The sequence below is a fragment of the Tasmannia lanceolata genome, unplaced genomic scaffold (assembly GCF_043159265.1).
Source record: "Tasmannia lanceolata isolate RefF3 unplaced genomic scaffold, GAP_Taslan_0.1 ptg000019l, whole genome shotgun sequence".
Taxonomy (NCBI): domain Eukaryota; kingdom Viridiplantae; phylum Streptophyta; class Magnoliopsida; order Canellales; family Winteraceae; genus Tasmannia; species Tasmannia lanceolata.
In genome coordinates, this window is record NW_027518696.1 from 5,316,939 (window position 1) to 5,334,422 (window position 17,484).

Sequence of the window (17,484 nt, forward strand, 5' to 3'; positions counted from 1 at the left end):
TGGTGTACCAAAATCCTTTTACCTATTCTCTCCTAAGGCAATTATTTGTCAAGATGCGGTCTCGATCGATCAATAAGTTTGATGACTTTTCGTCTCGCGCGCAAACGAGGTGTTAACCAGATACTGCTTAAGTCGTCGTAAACCTCTGAAGTAAGGCCTTCCAAGATTCAATTTGCTAAAAAAAAGCATAGATTAGAGAACATTCTATAAGTGGGGTTACTAGATACTGCTTAACTTGTCGTAAACCTCCAAAGCAAGACCTTCCGAGATTCGATTCGTTAAAAAATGAGTAGATTAGAGAACATTGTATAAGCGGGTATTTCTGTTTAGTCTCCTTAGATGCTACAAATTTAACCAACCCATGTTTAATTCTTTGTTAAGTCTTCCAGCTACTACATAGTTAATCCATGTTTAATTCTTAATAATCTATCTTTCTTCATATCTCCCTCAAGTAACCTTCATTTTCATGACTGAAAAACCTTGATCTTTAAACCCCCCCCTTCCCTCCTTTCCACCAACCCACACCCACCAACCTTTGCACCAGCAAACAAAAGAGGATTTCCGTCATTTCAAATTGAGAGAATATTCCTCCAAACTCAAATGGGCTTCTTAGTAATTACATGAAAATATTAGGGCTTAATTGCGTTATTCCAAAGAAAAAGAAGTATGTGTTCTGCAAAATTTGCTGTGCCCGGACAAAGTATTTAGAAGGCCACCACACGAAAATCTTCATCTTAAAAAAAATATCTTTAATACGGTGTTTGTGTGGCCTTCTCTCTCTCTCTCTCTCTCTCTCATTTATCTTCTCGCCTTCATTTCTTCAATCCTTTGAAATCTTCCCTCGATCTTCAAAATCATTCTCCTCTCCATTTATCCTAATCGGACCTCCGGATTTCCTTTTTTTATTGACATACGGGTCTCCTTGCCCGATTCGAGCCCGAGAAAATCTCTAATTACTCCTATTTATACCACCCTAGCTTTCTCAACTCTTGTGTCTTAGGGCTTCTCTTTTCTTGATTAGGGTTTATAAGTTCAAACCAATCCATTTGGTATTGCTCTTTTAGATGAGATTTTTTGATGCTCCGATAAGGGATGGCTTCTGTCCCGTCTATGTCTGGTAGGTTTTTTTTTTTGCCAAGTTTTTATTTCCCAAACCCTAAACCTTTTTTGAATTAGGGTTCTTATTGTGGGTTTTTGCTTTGAACATGCAGTTTCTGTGGAATGTGTGAATCTATGTAAGCTATCGAAAGGGGATGGTAGTGGGAGATATGAGTGTAGCATTCTTTCGTGTGCGTGGAAGGCGCCTAGGGTTTTGACGGGGTTTTTGGCCAGCACGACTCAGTCTCAGTGTTCTTCTCATGATTTGGGGACGGGAAGGAGAAATCAGTTACATCATGTGAAATCTGTAAGTTCTCTAGTAATCGGTTTTTTTTTTTTTTTTTGGATTTTAGAAATGTAGGGTTTTATATTTTGTGTACAAGAAGGCATTGCATGCTTAGAATTGGAATGGTTTTTCTTCTTGTTCATGTAGATTTTACTGTATTATATGCTTTTGTGAAGAGAGAGAATGAAATTGGTGAGTTTGTTTAATAAGGGGGTTCATGTTATAAGGATGTTTCAAATGGGTATGCCAATCGTGTTCTTTTCTGGGTAACTTTCGATTGTAATGAGGATTTAGAAAAAATAGTTCTGTTTAGGGCAATGAGCTGCATGCGTCTATTACTCCTCTCCGGATGAATTTCTGTCAGAATCAGCAAAAGCATTTGGTTTTCTGTATGGTTTTTAACATCATGTAGACTTTAATTAGGGTTTTAGCATCATGTATTCTAAGCTTTTGTGAAGAAAGAGAATGAAATTGGTGAGGTTTGGTTAATTAGGGTTCATGTTATAAGGATGTTTCAAATGGGTATGCCGATTGTGTTCTTTTCTGATGTTAGCTATATTGTAATTTGGTAACTTTCGATTGTAATGAGGATTTAAAAAAATAGTTATTTTTAGGGCAATGAGTTGCATTCATGTATTACTCCTCTCTGGATGACTCTCTGTCAGAATCAGCAAAAGCATTTGGTTTTCTGTGTAGTTTTTAATGTCATGTAGACTTTAATTAGGGTTTTTAACATCATGTATTCTAAGCTTTTGTGAAGAAAGAGAATGAGATTGGTGAGGTTTGGTTAATTAGGATTCATGTTATAAGGATGTTTCAAACAAGGTTTTAAATTTCGGTTTCGGTAGATTTCGGTCCGAAATTTGGAACTGAAATTGGCCGAAATTTTGTAACATTTATATATATATATATATATATATATATATATATATATATATATATTTAAAAAGAGAAAAGTGTAGCTACACATACGTGTAGCTAACTTAGCTACACCGACGGCTTAAAATACAGTGGGCCCCACATTGTTTGGGTGATGCAAACCAGTCATTTGATGGGCCCTCACATAGATAGGGTGTGATAAAAAAATCAGCTCCATAGGATCATCCCAACCCTACAATTTGTGGAGGCAAAAATGAACGTGTAAAAACCTTCACAAATCGGTCCATTTTTGCCTCCACAGTTTGAAGGGTTGGGATGATCCAATAGAGCTGATTTTTTGAGCACACCCTATCAATGTGAGGGCTTATCAAATGAATGGTTCGGATCACCCAAACAATGTGGGCCCACTGTAGTTTAAGCCGTCGATGTAGCTAAGTTAGCTACACATAGCTTCACTTAACTCATTTAAAAAATGCTATTTTCTCCAAATTTCAGACCGAAATTCTGAAATTTCGGCTGAAATTTGGTATTTCACGAAATATCAAATTTCGGTTTCAGTCCCCACCGAAATCCGAAATTTAAAACCATGGTTTCAAATGGGTATGCCAATTGTGTGCTTTTCTGATGTTAGCTATATTGTACTTGGGTAGCTTCGATTGTAATGAGGATTCACAAAAATAGTTATGTTTAGGGCAATGAGCTGCATGCAGGTATTGAGTCTCTTTGGATGACTCTGGCAGAATCAGCAAAAGCAGTTGGCCTTTTGTGTAGTTTTTAATTTCGTTTAAGTGATTGTTGATGCCTCTGTAGTACTAGCTGCTACCATGATTGCTGCTTTGAAGAAAAGAAAGTGTCTAGAGCCCAGTGTCTGCATGTAATTGTTTCTAATTATTTGCACTTCGCTATATTAATGTTCTGAATTCAAACCTGCCAAGAACTGAATCAAATAAAAAAATATAATGGTTCAAGTATTATATATTCTTTATTTATAAGTTGGAAACCCTTTTGTACAAAGCTACCAACGAAATCATGAGATACCTCGGCGGCCTGAAGTGCCCACATCGGATTGGTGTTGCAAGATCCATGAAATGTATTGTCTACTTAAATTGAGTCTGGTCTAAGGTTCCTACTGAATAGTAGCTGCTGCCTGCTAAACCATTTAGGGACCAGGCTTCTAATTGAATAATCACAAACTGTTTAATTATCAATTTATATATTATACCATTAAAAAAAATCAATTTATATATTATAGAATATTAACCAGCAGGTTGATTGATTTAAGAGGACTAGGTCAGGCATATTCTGTCGAGTTCTTTACAAATTCCTGGAAAACAAAGAAATCAATACTTGAATGGTGCTTGTAGAACCCTTAGACGCATTAGGTCTGATTCTTGCTGGCGTTACTTGATGCCCAAGGATGGAGTTATGATATTACTGATGGTGGTTGGGGCTTCTATTTCTACAATTTATTTATTTATTTCTATCATCTAGGAAATGATGAACACACTTTTTTGTTTTCGCAATGCCACACTTCTCTTCTCAATTGTACAAATACATAAAAGTCCTGATGGTGGTTGGGGCTTCTATTTCTACAATTTATTTATTTATTTCTATCATCTAGGAAATGATGAACACACTTTTTTGTTTTCGCAATGCCACACTTCTCTTCTCAATTGTACAAATACATAAAAGTCCTAATGATTAGATTGCATTTTTCTGTGTACTTGAATATAGCGTGTTCATATTGATACTAATTAATTGTGTTTGTACCAATTTGCTATTTTAGTTTGGCTGGAAATGTGAAGATTCCAATGTGGGTGGCTGGAGCTCCACAGAAGCTGTTGCTTCTGGAGTTCCTGGAAGACTCATTAAATCAAGTGTGCTTCCTATTTCCTGTAAAGAATGGAAGTTGTGTAGTTCTTCCTCTTTCGCGTCAGAATCATCTGATCCAATTTCTCCTGAATCACTGTGGGAGGTATGATGCAACTTTTATCAAATCAAACATCTTGTTTTCTATGTTGTGCGCCACACTCCTGCTAAAAGATCACATAATGAGGTTGTTTTTTTTTTTTTTTGAATGGACACATGATGAGGTTGTTACGTGCTGATTTCTTGTTTTAACTTATTCTATTCGTTCTCTGCTAGCTTAAGGAGTGCAAGTTAATGTTGAACCTAAAAAGAGGAAAGTCCCACAACTTAAACTAAGTAATTCAGAATGTTTAAATGCTGGCGGTGCTTTCTGTAACCAGTTATTCATGGTTGTGATATGTTTGGATTTTGTTTTTTTGAATGGTATGTTTGGATTTTCTTACTCCATTTTCCTATCTTGATGATAATGAGTGTGTAAATGGGAGGATGGTACAGTGAGGTTACGTTCTGTACTGTCAACGTTTTTTCCATGGAGGCTGAAGGTAGGTAAGATAATGACATAAAGAATGGATTGTTCTTGCATCTTTGGTTGAAGGTAGATAATGACGCAAAATGAGGTCAGGGGTTTGATCCCAGCTTACCTATAAAAAAAAAATAATGACACAAAACGAGCAATTGAAAGTTTCCTTATAATTGTTTCTTTTCTAACTCCTCTTTGTTTCATGTTCCTCCTTGTATCTTTGGTTGTCTATGTTTTGCTCAAGTGTTGGGACCCTTTTTTTTTTTTTTGAATGGTAGTGTTGGTACCTAATCTTGATAAAATTGTCTCACGCTACAAAGTGTGATTTTCTTTGCAATTCCCACACACAAAAGGGACACAAGTGCCTTGATCCGGTTTCCCGTAAACTGTATATCTGTACTAATATTACCTTCTTTGAAAACACATCTTATTTTTCTCGCGAAGGTGTTGTTATTGATGATGAATTGTTTTCTTCCTCATCAATCTCTTCATCTCCTGTTCCTCTGCCAATTGCTATTGATGGTTCTTCTATTCTACCATTGCCAAAAACCCTCATAAAGTGTATTTGCAGTTAAACAAAACTCTTGGGGTACAAAATCCAGAGGTTCATCCCTCTATATGATTTCCGACTTCTAAAGAGATTCTACCCACCACTCTCTTTCTTCAGACTTAGACTTGCCTATTGCTGCCCGGAAAGGTAAGTGTACTTGTACGAACATCCAAGTGCTCCTTTTGTGCCTTTTATCATCTTTGTCCATCGCATCACCAGTTTATGTTGTCTCTTTCTTCTTTATCTATTCCTAAAACTTATCACGAGATTGTCATATCCGTCATGGAAGTAGGCTATGGAAGGGTAGATGAATGGATTATGTTCTCGTCATAGTTGGGAGTTGACTTCACCATATGCGGGGATAGAGGTTGTTGGCTGCCTATGGGCGCTTGCAATAAAGCATCAAACTGTTAGCAAAGTTTTTAAATTTTGGTTTCGGTTATGCTCGCCACGGAAAGGGCAACATTACGGTTTCAGTTAGAAATTTCGATGGAAATCATGTAAAATCACGGAAACATATGACAACATATGCAAATGATAGAATTTTAATATGAAACTTCGGAAAATGCTAGAATAAGTAAAAATTCATATTTAGAAACCATTGCATAAGCAAGACAATCATCCATAATGGTTTAACTAACAACATCAAATGACTAGTGACATGCGCTGTCATGCATGTTTGACCACATTTCACACGTAATTCATGTAAATATTTATACATAATACATACACCATATTTCACACACAATTCATATAGATGTAATTCATATTTTTACATGTCCAAACATTATTAAATCCCAAAACTCCGACAAAAAAAATCTCATAATTTGGTCTCTAAATTTTTTTTCATCTACTTAGGCACTAGTCAACACAGGCATTTTAGTTGACAATGTTTTTCCTTTAAGCAAATGTTGGATCTTTACAACCTTGTTATGATGGATTGAGTTGCAAAGGACGGCCCTGTTATTCCAGTTTTAGCAAATTTTTTTTTTTGGAAATTTTAACTATAAAAAATAAAAATAAAAATTCTCCGGTCGCAGGGTCTTTTCCAAAACAAATAGCCAATACTTTCCATTCGCTTAACAAAAAATGAAACGACGAACGAAACGGAACCCGACAAGTAAGCTTCTACTAGAAGCCCTTATTGTGTGGAAAGAGAAAAAGTTCTATACATGCCCTTCTTTAGTTATTTATCTGTTTTCTTTTGGTTATCATGAGTTTTGGTGCACTCGTGATATTCTTTTGCTTTTCTTAATGTCACTTGAATGACTCATCTGATTTTTATCTTCACGGATTACCGTTTCTTCTGTTCATTTCTTTTTCCCTCATTTTGTAGGATCTGAAACCGACCATTTCATATCTTCAACCAACAGAGTTGGAGTTGGTCAGTAATGCTCTAAAGGTAAATGTTAGAACACCTACTTGCTTCCAGTATTCTTTTTCTGGCTTCACTTTGCGCCTCATATAGCTTTGGTTACCCTAGAGCATATTTAGAGTTTGATGATTACTTCTAATTGTGATTCTATTGTCAGTGCAGCTGGCTTTTGATGCTCATGATGGACAGAAAAGACGAAGTGGAGAACCCTTTATCATTCATCCAGTTGAAGTTGCACAGATTCTTGGAGAACTTGTAGGTGGTGAAGTTTTAGAAACAATTATATTTGGTCAAATAATGATAAATTAACCGAGGACATGATTCTCCTATTAGTAATGTAATTTCTCTGTTGTTATTACCATCACTTTAAATTCATCTCGACTAACCATGGACTGGCTAAACTAGGAATTGGATTGGGAATCTATTGCTGCTGGATTATTACATGATACAGTTGAAGATACGCATGTTACATTTGAAAGAATTGAAAAAGAGTTTGGTGCAACTGTGCGTCGCATTGTAGAGGGAGAGACTAAGGTCCGTGATTGCTTTTATTCATTGATTCTATGAACTAAGTAGGGATGTACAGTTGAAGGGATATACTCTTAAGTTTTTCCTTTGCAATTTAGGTATCTAAGTTGGGTAAACTGCAATGCAAAAATTCAAAAGATTCAGTTCAAGATGTTAAAGCTGATGATCTACGGCAAATGTTTCTGGCCATGACAGAAGAGGTGCCTTTCGTATCCTCTATTTGGACAATCAATCATGCTCTTTTTTTCTATTAATAATTTGATTTTTTTTGAATGGTGTCTGTTAATAATTTGATGACCCTTCTTTTCAGGTCCGTGTTATCATTGTCAAATTAGCTGACAGGTTACACAACATGCGTACTCTTTCACACATGCCTCAGCATAAGCAGGTAATGTTACTTCCTTACCTGGACGGGGGTATTTAATGGGTTACTCATTGCTCCTTACTTAAACACTGTTTATTTCATATGCAGTCTAGCATTGCATTGGAGACCTTGCAGGTCTTTGCCCCTCTAGCAAAACTACTGGGAATGTACCAGATTAAGGTATGGTCGTGCACTTATGTTTCGAACACTGAATACCAAAATTTTCCATTCCAGAAGAAAAGCAACGCCCATTGGAACAAAATTCACAATTAAGTTTCATGGGTTCTCCAATTGTCGACCTTTGGGTGAAAATAGAAGTGAGCAAAATCCCTCTTGATGGTTTATCCTTTTGATTTTAGAAGGCCCTCAAGGGGGAAAGCTCATGCTTTTCTTTTTCCTTTTTTTTTTCTTCTATTAATGGGTTAATGGATGCGGTACCCCATCTGGTTATATCTGGAAGCAACAAATAAAAGGGGTTGGAATGGCTACTTTTTCTTCCTTCACTGTTTATTGTATAAATCTTGGTTATTGAGATATCAACGTCCATTCACATGCTGGCTTATTGTCTTTTTTTGCACTAGTGCTTTTAGACAAATGTCAAGTACCTAACCATGCAATATCTCCCACTTTCCCCACATTTCACTTTTAAATGTTTTTGCATCCATACATTATCCTTATTCCTTGGGTAGTCTTCTGTTTGGTGATTTTAATTTCTTTTTCATGTAGCTCTGCATGTTTATAATACTGACAATCCATTGCAGTCAGAACTGGAAAATCTATCCTTCATGTATACAAATGCTCATGATTATGCTGAGGTCAAGAAAAGGATTGAAGATCTTTATAAAGAGCATGAAAAGGAACTTGTGGAGGTATTGTTAATTTTGAAACCACAGTCTAAATATTATGATGAAATGCTGCCAATCAAATAATCGCTATGTTATTGATGATTTTTAGTATTGTTCTATGCTGATCATTTTACAGTTTTTGCTGCTGAAAAAATCTTCAAATTGTGCAACTGTAACAGTCCGTTTACTGATCACTTTTCCTCATTTGCAGGCAAAGAGAATTTTAATCCAGAAAATTGAGAAGGATCAATTCCTGGACCTTATGACAGTGAAAACAGAAGTGCGCTCTGTCTGTAAGGAACCTTACAGGTCAAGACTTGAACTTTCTATGGATTAAATTCTCAAGTTTGGCTACTTTGCAAATTAAGCTAGCTTGGAATCATGAGCTACTATATGCATGAACAAAATCATCTTAAAATCTTGAATATGTTTTTTGCTGTTGCAAGACCAAGACCTCCATAAAAACCCTAGTTGATGGCAGAAAAAAGGGAGAAAAACAACGAAAAATGAGAAAACAGAGAGAAAAATGCAGAAAAAAGAAAAAATACAGAAAAAACTAAACAGAACAGCAGAGAGAGAGAGAGAGAGAGAGAGAGAGAGAGAGAGAGAGAGAGAGAGAGAGAGAGAGAGAGAGAGAGACTTTTTGTTTGGACATCTCGACGGCGTGACCGAGAGGAGGAGAGACAGTGGATAAAGGCGCTCTCAACTACCGCCACGTAAATCCCGCGCGTCTACCCCCCCGCCCCCCCCAAACACCCATGATAGTATTAATGGAGTTGCCTTCAATCCAAACCCTAGAGGAAGTGAAACTCGTCAGTCTTTTGACTCATGTCCAAGCTGCCAAAATCTCAACCTCAATCTCCTGACTGCCACCACAGGGGCCTGCATATGCCAACATCATACAACAACTAGCATTCCTAATACAAGCTCCAAAATCCTGCTCTGTGGGTCCCATTGTTGTTCACCGTTATGACCATAGCGCCCCAAAAGCCTGCTGCTCCCAATGTTATTCACCATATGACCTTGCTGCTCCCATCAACAACTCAACTAAGCCTTTGTCCCAAACTAGTTGGGGTCGGATAATGAATCCTTTAGAAAATTTTCATGAAGAAGGTGAAAGGATCTACCCTGCTCAAATTGACTAAGTATAATCCCGACACTAGTTAGGTTCGTTTACATGGATCATTTTCTTTCATTCTATCCTATCCAAGGTCATGTTCTCTGTTATGTTTCTAGCCCTCAAGTCTTTCCTCACTGTTTCTACCCAAGTTGTTTTCGGTCTGCCCTTATCTCTTTTTACGCCGTCAACTTGGCACGAGTCACTTCTTCTCACTGGAGCATCCAAAGGCCTATGTTGGATATGCCCAAACCATCGTAAGCGGTGCTCTCATCTTCTCCTCAATTGGTGCCACCCCCACCTTTTTACGGATGTCTTCATTTTTAATTCGATCTAACCTTGTGTGGCCGCACATCCATCTAAGCATTCGCATCTCCGCTACACTCATCTTATGCGCATGCTGCTTCTTGATGGCCCAACATTCTGAGCTGTACAACATGGTGTACATGGCTGGCCTCACAACTGTCTTATAAAACTTTCCCTTCAACTTGGTAGGTATTTTACGGTCGCACAGAATTCTTGAAGCATGCTTCCATTTCAACTCATAGTTACCGGATTCGCCATCCGCCCTCCGATCCGTGATCCAGGGTCGCACGATCCAAACGTGGTTCGCTAGCGACCCGGATCGCCAAAAATGACGAACCGCGGCGACCCGCAGGAGAGAAAGAGAGAGATGCATATAGACTAAGAGAGAGAGATGGAGAGAGCTACAAATTTTATATATTTTGGATTGAATTGGAACTAGAGCTTTATTTTTTGAAAAAAATATCTAGAGCATACATGAGGTTTTTTATTTGTTTTATTAAATGGATGTAGTATGGACTATGGAAGGATATTCATATATTCCAGTGGGAACTTTCTTTTTGAAAATATATGTATGACATACATGAGGTTTTGTGTATTAAATGTATGTAGTGTGTACTATGGAATGGCATTATTGTAAAACGTTCCAGGTAACATAGTTCAACCAACCTGCTCTTATTCTGTGGTTAACATCCTCTTCAATCTCTCCCTCCTTCCTTATGTAGGATTGAACCAAGATAGAGAAAGATATCACTCTTAGGTACCTCCTGTCCAGTCATATTTACTATATCTTCGCCCCGCCTCCTTACATTACTAAAGTTGCAGTCCATATACTCTGTCTTAGTCTTGCTTAGTCTAAACCTTTGGATTCCAAACTAGTTCTCTATAACTCTAACTTAGCATTAACTCCTGCTTTGGTTTCGTCAATTAATACTATGCCATCTGCAAATAACATACACCACAACACGTCATCCTGGATGCCCTCCGTAAGTTCATACATAACTAGAGTAACAAGATAAGGGCTTAGAGCTGATCCTTGGTGTAGTCCTATTGTAATTGGAAACTCACTAGACGTGCCATCCGTAGTTCTGGCACTAGTTACTGCTCCATCGTACAAATCCTTAATCATATGAACATATTTAGTAGGCTGCTCCCATCAACATTCAGTTTTAACCAACCTGCAAGTGAAGCAAACTAAACATCTTGCGTTCTCTGCTCTGTGCGTGGGTGGGTGGGTTTGAGAGAGAGAGAGAGTTCATCAACAATGTTTAATATGGAAATAGCAGTAAAATGACTAGTTCATCTCTTGTCTAAGTTAAGAGATTCAGAATATATCTCCAAATTTGAACTGTCCCGGGGCAAATTATAAAGATGTGAGTAGTTTTTTTCTCCAACGAAATAATTGATCTCCCATAAGAATATTTCATTCAATGCACACCAAATAAAGGTGTTAACTCTAGAAGATGAAAGGGTCTTCCAAATATTAACAAAATTCCTCTCCAAGGACTGGAAAGATAATGCATAGAAAGACTTGACATAATAAATGCCACTTTGCTTAGGTTTCCAGATTATTTCATCAACCCATTGCTGGGATAAAGCTAGAGTTAATCCTTTAAGATAATTTCATAAATTCATTTGAAGCTCATAAAAATAAGCATTCACAAAGAATCAGAGTTGACAGATTGTTTCCATGACAATTCGTATTTCTTCTTCCGCTCTTCTGAATGGTCCATGTATTCAAAGATTCCCTCAACTTCGTTCAACCCATATAAAAATTATTCAGCATGCATCTCACAGTTGGAGCATCAAATCTAACACAAAGGGATTGCTTTGGTCTTCTTTGTTTTGAACATAAAAAAAAAAATTTGCTGCATATTGTGAGGTTGACATTTCACTCCTTCCTTTACCAGTTTGAGCAGGCAAATGGTCTTGAAATCCTGAATAGAGGTCAAAAAACTAATTAGGCTTTTCTAGGTTTTAATACGGGTAATACGTCTATGTAATGCCTGGCTTGTTGTAGGGGTGTGACGCTGACCCCTCATTTTGGTTCGCGTTGTTTGTATTTTGTTTGTGTTTCATGGATTTATAGAACACTTTATGGAAAAGAAAAAGATACGAGTGATAGAGTGATACTTCTATTTTTTGGAACTTATGTCCCAGAACGTCTGAGAGCTGTTATCCTGTTTTACAATGTTAAGGTTTTAGAAGGCTGTTGAATGCATGCTATGATTTTCTCTACTGATTGAATGTGTAATTAGATGAGCATTTAATGGCTTGTCTTGGGCATAATTTTTTTCTACTCATGTGAGAGTATTCACTGTGGCTGTTTATTGCAGTATCTATAAGGCTGTGTTGAAATCTAAGTGTTCAATAAACGAGGTCAATCAAATCGCACAGGTTTGTTTTGATATTCCCTTTGAGATGGTTTGACATGTGGAGATAATGTCATTAGTGTCTGACTCAGTAGTAATGTAGCATTATATTTAGATTCACTTTTGACATAATGGCATGATACAATCCATTGGACATGGTGTGTTTACCTGCCAGCTACGTATTGTTATCAAACCAAAGCCATGTATTGGAGTCGGACCTTTGTGTAATATCCAGCAGGTGAGTCCTTGTCCTAGTTATCAGGTTATATATTATGGGAAATGATATCAGCACAACCATATTTTGATTTTTTTTCACAAAGTTTTTTAGTATTTAAAGAGCTGTCAAAAGGTTATTACATTTACATTTCCCAAAAAGCTCTGAGGAGTCAATTCAAGAAGAAAAAAGACAGCTGGGTTTGTGCAAATATCAAAATATGGTTGTGCTGATAACATTTCCCTATATTACTTATGCCTTCCCGATTTTCAACTTTTATTTCATTTGTCTGTTCCATACAGATATGCTACCATGTTCTTGGGCTTGTCCATGGAGTATGGACCCCCATTCCTCGAGCTGTGCGTAAATATATTAGCATCTGCTTTCTTTTTTATATCTTTTTTTCTACTTTTTAGTTACACTACTAGAGTTCCATATATGAAAGTGTTAAATGGATCTTGTGACAGATGAAAGACTACATTGCAACCCCCAAACCTAATGGCTATCAAAGTCTGCATACAACAGTGATCCCATTTTTGTACGAGAGCATGTTTCGATTGGAAGTGCAGGTGATTTCATCAAGCCTGATCTTTGTGAAACCCATTAGAAGTTTGATCCCTTGAATTAGGTCTTTGAATTGCAGTTCTGAAGGTTAATCGAAATTAATATTGGCATAGAATGAGTAGAGCCTTCCAGGTTTTTTTTCCTTTTTTTCCCTGAACAATGTTAGAGGTTTCCTATAAACAGGTGATTATTTGGTCATTATCAACATGCGTGCTTGTTCCCGTTCTACTTGTTTATGCTTGTGCCATACTATAATGGATGCGATTTAATAAAAAGGTTGTTAAATGTCCCACAAAAATTGATACCTTGATATTCAGGATCAATGCTTGTTCAAACTAAATCATACACGCTAGAAGTTTTTAGACTACGCAATGATTTATTTGTCTTGCTTTTGTTGAGTAGCTGGAATCCAATTTTTCTATTCAATTCCCGCTTGTATTTATTTTTCACAGATAAGGACGGAAGAGATGGATCTGATTGCTGAGAGAGGCATTGCTGCTCACTACAGTGGGAAAGGATCTTTTGCTGGTTTAGTTGGGCAGGGCATACCTAGTGGGAGAAATTTGAGGGCGAAAACTTCCTGTCTAAACAATGCAGATATCGCTCTCAGGGTAATTTAATCATTGTGTTGATTAAGTTTTGATAGCGAATAATCTTGTTGAATGGGATTTTCTTGTAATCTCTTCTGGCTGTCATTGTGCTAACTTAAGGATAAATTCTTCTTTTCTATAGGTTGGCTGGCTTAATGCTATCAGAGAGTGGCAAGAAGAGTTTGTGGGGAACATGAGTTCTAGAGAATTTGTAGATACTATCATGCGAGATCTCTTGGGTAGTCGTGTTTTTGTGTTTACACCAAAAGGAGAGGTTGGATAATTTTGTGGATATCGTATATTCTGCATTTATTTTGTGGATATCGTATATTCTACATTTATTTCTGTTTAGCATCATGCATATCATTTTTATGATTTGATGCAGATAAAAAATCTACCTAAGGGGGCTACTGTGATTGATTATGCTTATCAAATACACACTGACATTGGCAACAAAATGGTGGCTGCGAAGGTTTGCAAAATTTATGACATGAGAAAAGTCAGTTAAATTTGAACACTACTTGATATCTTGCTCTGGTTGCAGGTCAATGGTAATCTTGTCTCTCCCACACATGTACTTGCAAATGCTGAAGTTGTGGAGATAATTACATACAATGTTAGTATATTAATCTCTCTCAAAATGCCCTTAAGATGCTTTATACGAGATGGTTATGCTTGATACTCACATGTTTTATCTCTGTTTTGCTTGGTAGTGGTTCCTAACTAGTCACTTGGTAGAGTTTAGAGGATGAGATGAAAATTGTTTATTTTGTTTGACCTAATTAGAAAAATGCACAAGCAAAACAATGCTTCAGCGAATCTCTAATGTGGAACCACCAAGCATAGACAACCCCACAGCTCCCATCCTCTATTTATATATGATATAAATTATATTATTTACAAGGATGACATTAGTGTTCTAATAATGATGAGCACAAGTACAAGTTAGTGACTTAAGTCATGGGCCCTATCATACAAAAAGTACTCTTAGGACTCCCTCAAACTGCTACAAAAATGCCTTGTATGCCCAGATTGGAACAAATAAAATCTAATCTACTTGAGCTCATTGCTTTGGTGAAAAAAGTATGTAAAGGATTTCTAGTTAATGTCCCACTAGATCCATTAAGTGGAGTCCAACAACGGTACTTCATCCATTCAAAAGAATCCATGTAAATTAGCACTAAGTGTAGTACTATCACACATAAAGTACTTTTGGCAAGTATGTCATAACTTTTGATATATGGGCATGTTATAGACTTATAGTTGAGTGATGATTCCTATGCATTGGTTGATTGTTGATTCAACTCATGGTTATCCTTTTTTTCCAGGCCAAATATTGCATGAGTTAGTTGCATGCAGAAGGTTACATCGTTTTGATGAGGCAATTGCCAATGATGTTTCTCACTGTTCTTGTCTATCCATGAAAGGGCAGGGTGGCAATTTTTTTAGAAAAAGCTCATACCCCCTTTTCTTCTATTTTACATCTGAATGGCCTCCATCATTGTTCATTAGAAAATCTTCCTTTGGCAATGAACTCCAAACTTAACTTATTTAATCACCAAGATAACCTTAATAAAGCTAACCATCTAAATTCGTGGTGAGGTCCATCCTATCTTCCTGTTCAACTTCTCATCAAACATTACAGTCCTGCTAGCGACCACATTCAAATTACAGTTATCACTTCTTGATTACATGTGTTGCAATGTACCCTTCATCTGTCTTGGTTTCTTAACATATTTCTCACTTTAATTGCATAAATATGACAAGTAAACATGACCTCTATTTGTTTCTCTATTTTCTGGTTTGACATGACTTACCATTTACCATGTTCTCACAGGCTCTATCAAGCAAATCTGCTTTCCAGAGGCATCAGCAATGGTTGCAACATGCGAAGACCCGTAGTGCCAAACATAAGATTATGAAAGTAGGATTTCTGTATTTGCGCTTTATAATTCTCTTCATCATTATATATTTTCAAAAAAAGAATTCTTTTCATTATCATTTGACTCTTACATAGTATAATGGAACTCTTCTGTGTCCAGTTCTTAAGTGAGCAAGCTGCACTCTCTGCTACTGAAATAACAGCAGATAAAGTGAATAACTTTGTAGCGGATCTTGAGGATGAGAGTGAGTCAAAGAATGCATTTCCAGATTCTTTCAGCGAAAGCAAATCCATGTGGAAGAAACTACTCATGAATATTGCAGAATTCTCTACTGTGAAGAGAAGCGATGGAGATGTCCTGCATGTTGAAAATAGAGGTAGCATCCCTAAAGTCAATGGGAAACACAACAAAAAGGTGCAGGAGATGAGTTTGAGGGTCAACGGAGAGGGAAATGGTATCGCTGAGTTGATTCATGCAAACATTCCAATGTATAAGGAAATGTTGCCTGGGTTAGAAAGCTGGCTAGCTGGAAAGGTCGCCTCTTGGCACGACCTCGAAGGGCATTCAATTCAATGGTTTTGTATATTATGTATCGATCGAAGAGGTGAACTTTCTCTCCCTTAATGATAGCCATGATTGAAATGTTTCAAATTGAAAAATTAATGTTTTCTTTTATATAGCCCCAACTCCATTTGGTCTTTTACCCTGAATGTGCTGTTCTGTGCATGTGTTATGCCACACTACTCAGCCCCATTTTCTATAAGAACAGAACCAATCTTTATTCAGCTCTATTGGAAATCTTTGTTTAAAATATGTTCCATCTCACATCCCATGTTAGCTCTCAAAAACTATTTGGTGTCTTGATGTCCTAGAACAGAAATTACTCCTCATTTCTCACGCTCGTTTGATTTGTGCTATTGCAGGGATGCTGGCAGATGTTACATCTGCATTGACAGCCGCAGGGATCACAATATGCTCTTGTGTGGTGCGTGATGTTTCAGTTTTTCAAATCTCTAATCGCCTTTGGTACTTGCACTGTATTGACATCTACCACTTAACATTTTTAATTAACAGGCAGAGATTGATCGAAGAAGAGGTATGGGGGTGCTGTTATTTCACATCGAAGGAAACTTTGAAACTCTGGTATTATCCTACTGCCTAATACCCACTCTTCATATTTACCAACACGTTTCTATATTTACCTGATTCAATGAGTGCTTTTCAGGTAACTGCATGCTCAAGCGTGGATTTGATCCTTGGTGTTTTGTGCTGGTCTGCCGGTTGTAGCTGGCCAAGCTCATTCAATGGCAGCCATTTTCTTGAATGCTAACATGCAGAACCCAAGTCCTGTAAGTAAAGTTAGAACCAGTTCAGGCGTTTCAAGTGGTGGAAAGAGAAAAAGGTGAGCCTGGTTGTTGTTAGTGAAATTTTGTCAGCACAAGAACAATACTCCTGTGATAACAGTAGATTCACTTCTATAGCCTTTTTGAGCCGCATACCAATATATTTATTTGAATCTCAACAGAATAAACCAGCAGCATATTGAGCAAGACTTTTTCCTTTTATTTTCTTTTTTTGTTGGGGGGGGGGGGTGGGGGGGGGGGGGTTTGTATATAGGAGAAAGAGTAGTGAAGGAATTTTGGTTCCAATAGCCTCTGTTACTGGTACATTTGTAAAGGATCTTTGTTGCTGTGAAAATATAGTCAAGTCCTCTCATATATTCCCATCTCCTTCTCTCCCCGTTCTTTTATTCACCTATGCTTTTTTTTTCTTGCTATCCCTGTTGGATGTTGTTTAGGGCATGTTTGGCAACCATGAAAAAATATTTCATGGAATATTTGTGGGGCCACCTATGAGAGATGCGTAGGAAAGGGAGATACTTGGGAGGCTGGAGGTAAGTGAACATAAAAAGCCCCTAAAAAAGAGGAAAAAACACAATTTAAGTAGTATTTTTTCCACCCTTTTTAGAGGTTTCTCATGCTCTCTCCAATCCTGCCTTCTTAAGTGTCCTTTTCCCCCTCCTCCCATCTCCTCTATTTTCATGGTTGCCAAATAATGCTCTTAGGTGTTTGTATTTGGAAAATGATATTTACATGCTCTTTCCCAGCATTTCCACTACCTTTTCCG

General features: G+C 37.3%; 1 protein-coding gene across 2 annotated transcripts; it reads left to right on the forward strand.

The window, feature by feature from the left end:
• The first annotated feature begins 701 nt into the window (after positions 1-701).
• RSH1 (RELA/SPOT homolog 1) lies at positions 702-16,909 on the forward strand. Of its 2 annotated transcripts, XR_013236787.1 has the most exons (25): positions 702-1,117; positions 1,212-1,405; positions 4,050-4,238; positions 6,539-6,604; positions 6,740-6,832; positions 6,983-7,111; positions 7,204-7,305; positions 7,416-7,493; positions 7,578-7,649; positions 8,231-8,338; positions 8,526-8,623; positions 12,071-12,131; positions 12,282-12,344; positions 12,623-12,679; positions 12,788-12,889; positions 13,337-13,495; positions 13,617-13,748; positions 13,860-13,946; positions 14,019-14,090; positions 15,312-15,398; positions 15,517-15,961; positions 16,281-16,342; positions 16,432-16,500; positions 16,583-16,759; positions 16,883-16,909. XR_013236787.1 is itself a non-coding variant. In XM_077361938.1 (24 exons), the coding sequence occupies exons 1-24, from the start codon at positions 1,093-1,095 to the stop codon at positions 16,685-16,687; spliced, it is 2,655 nt and encodes an 884-aa protein (XP_077218053.1). In that variant the 5' UTR covers positions 702-1,092; the 3' UTR covers positions 16,688-16,909. The 2 variants fall into 2 exon arrangements, 1 of the variants encoding a protein (XP_077218053.1); XM_077361938.1 differs by having other exon boundaries at positions 16,583-16,909.
• Positions 16,910-17,484: the final 575 nt, after the last annotated feature.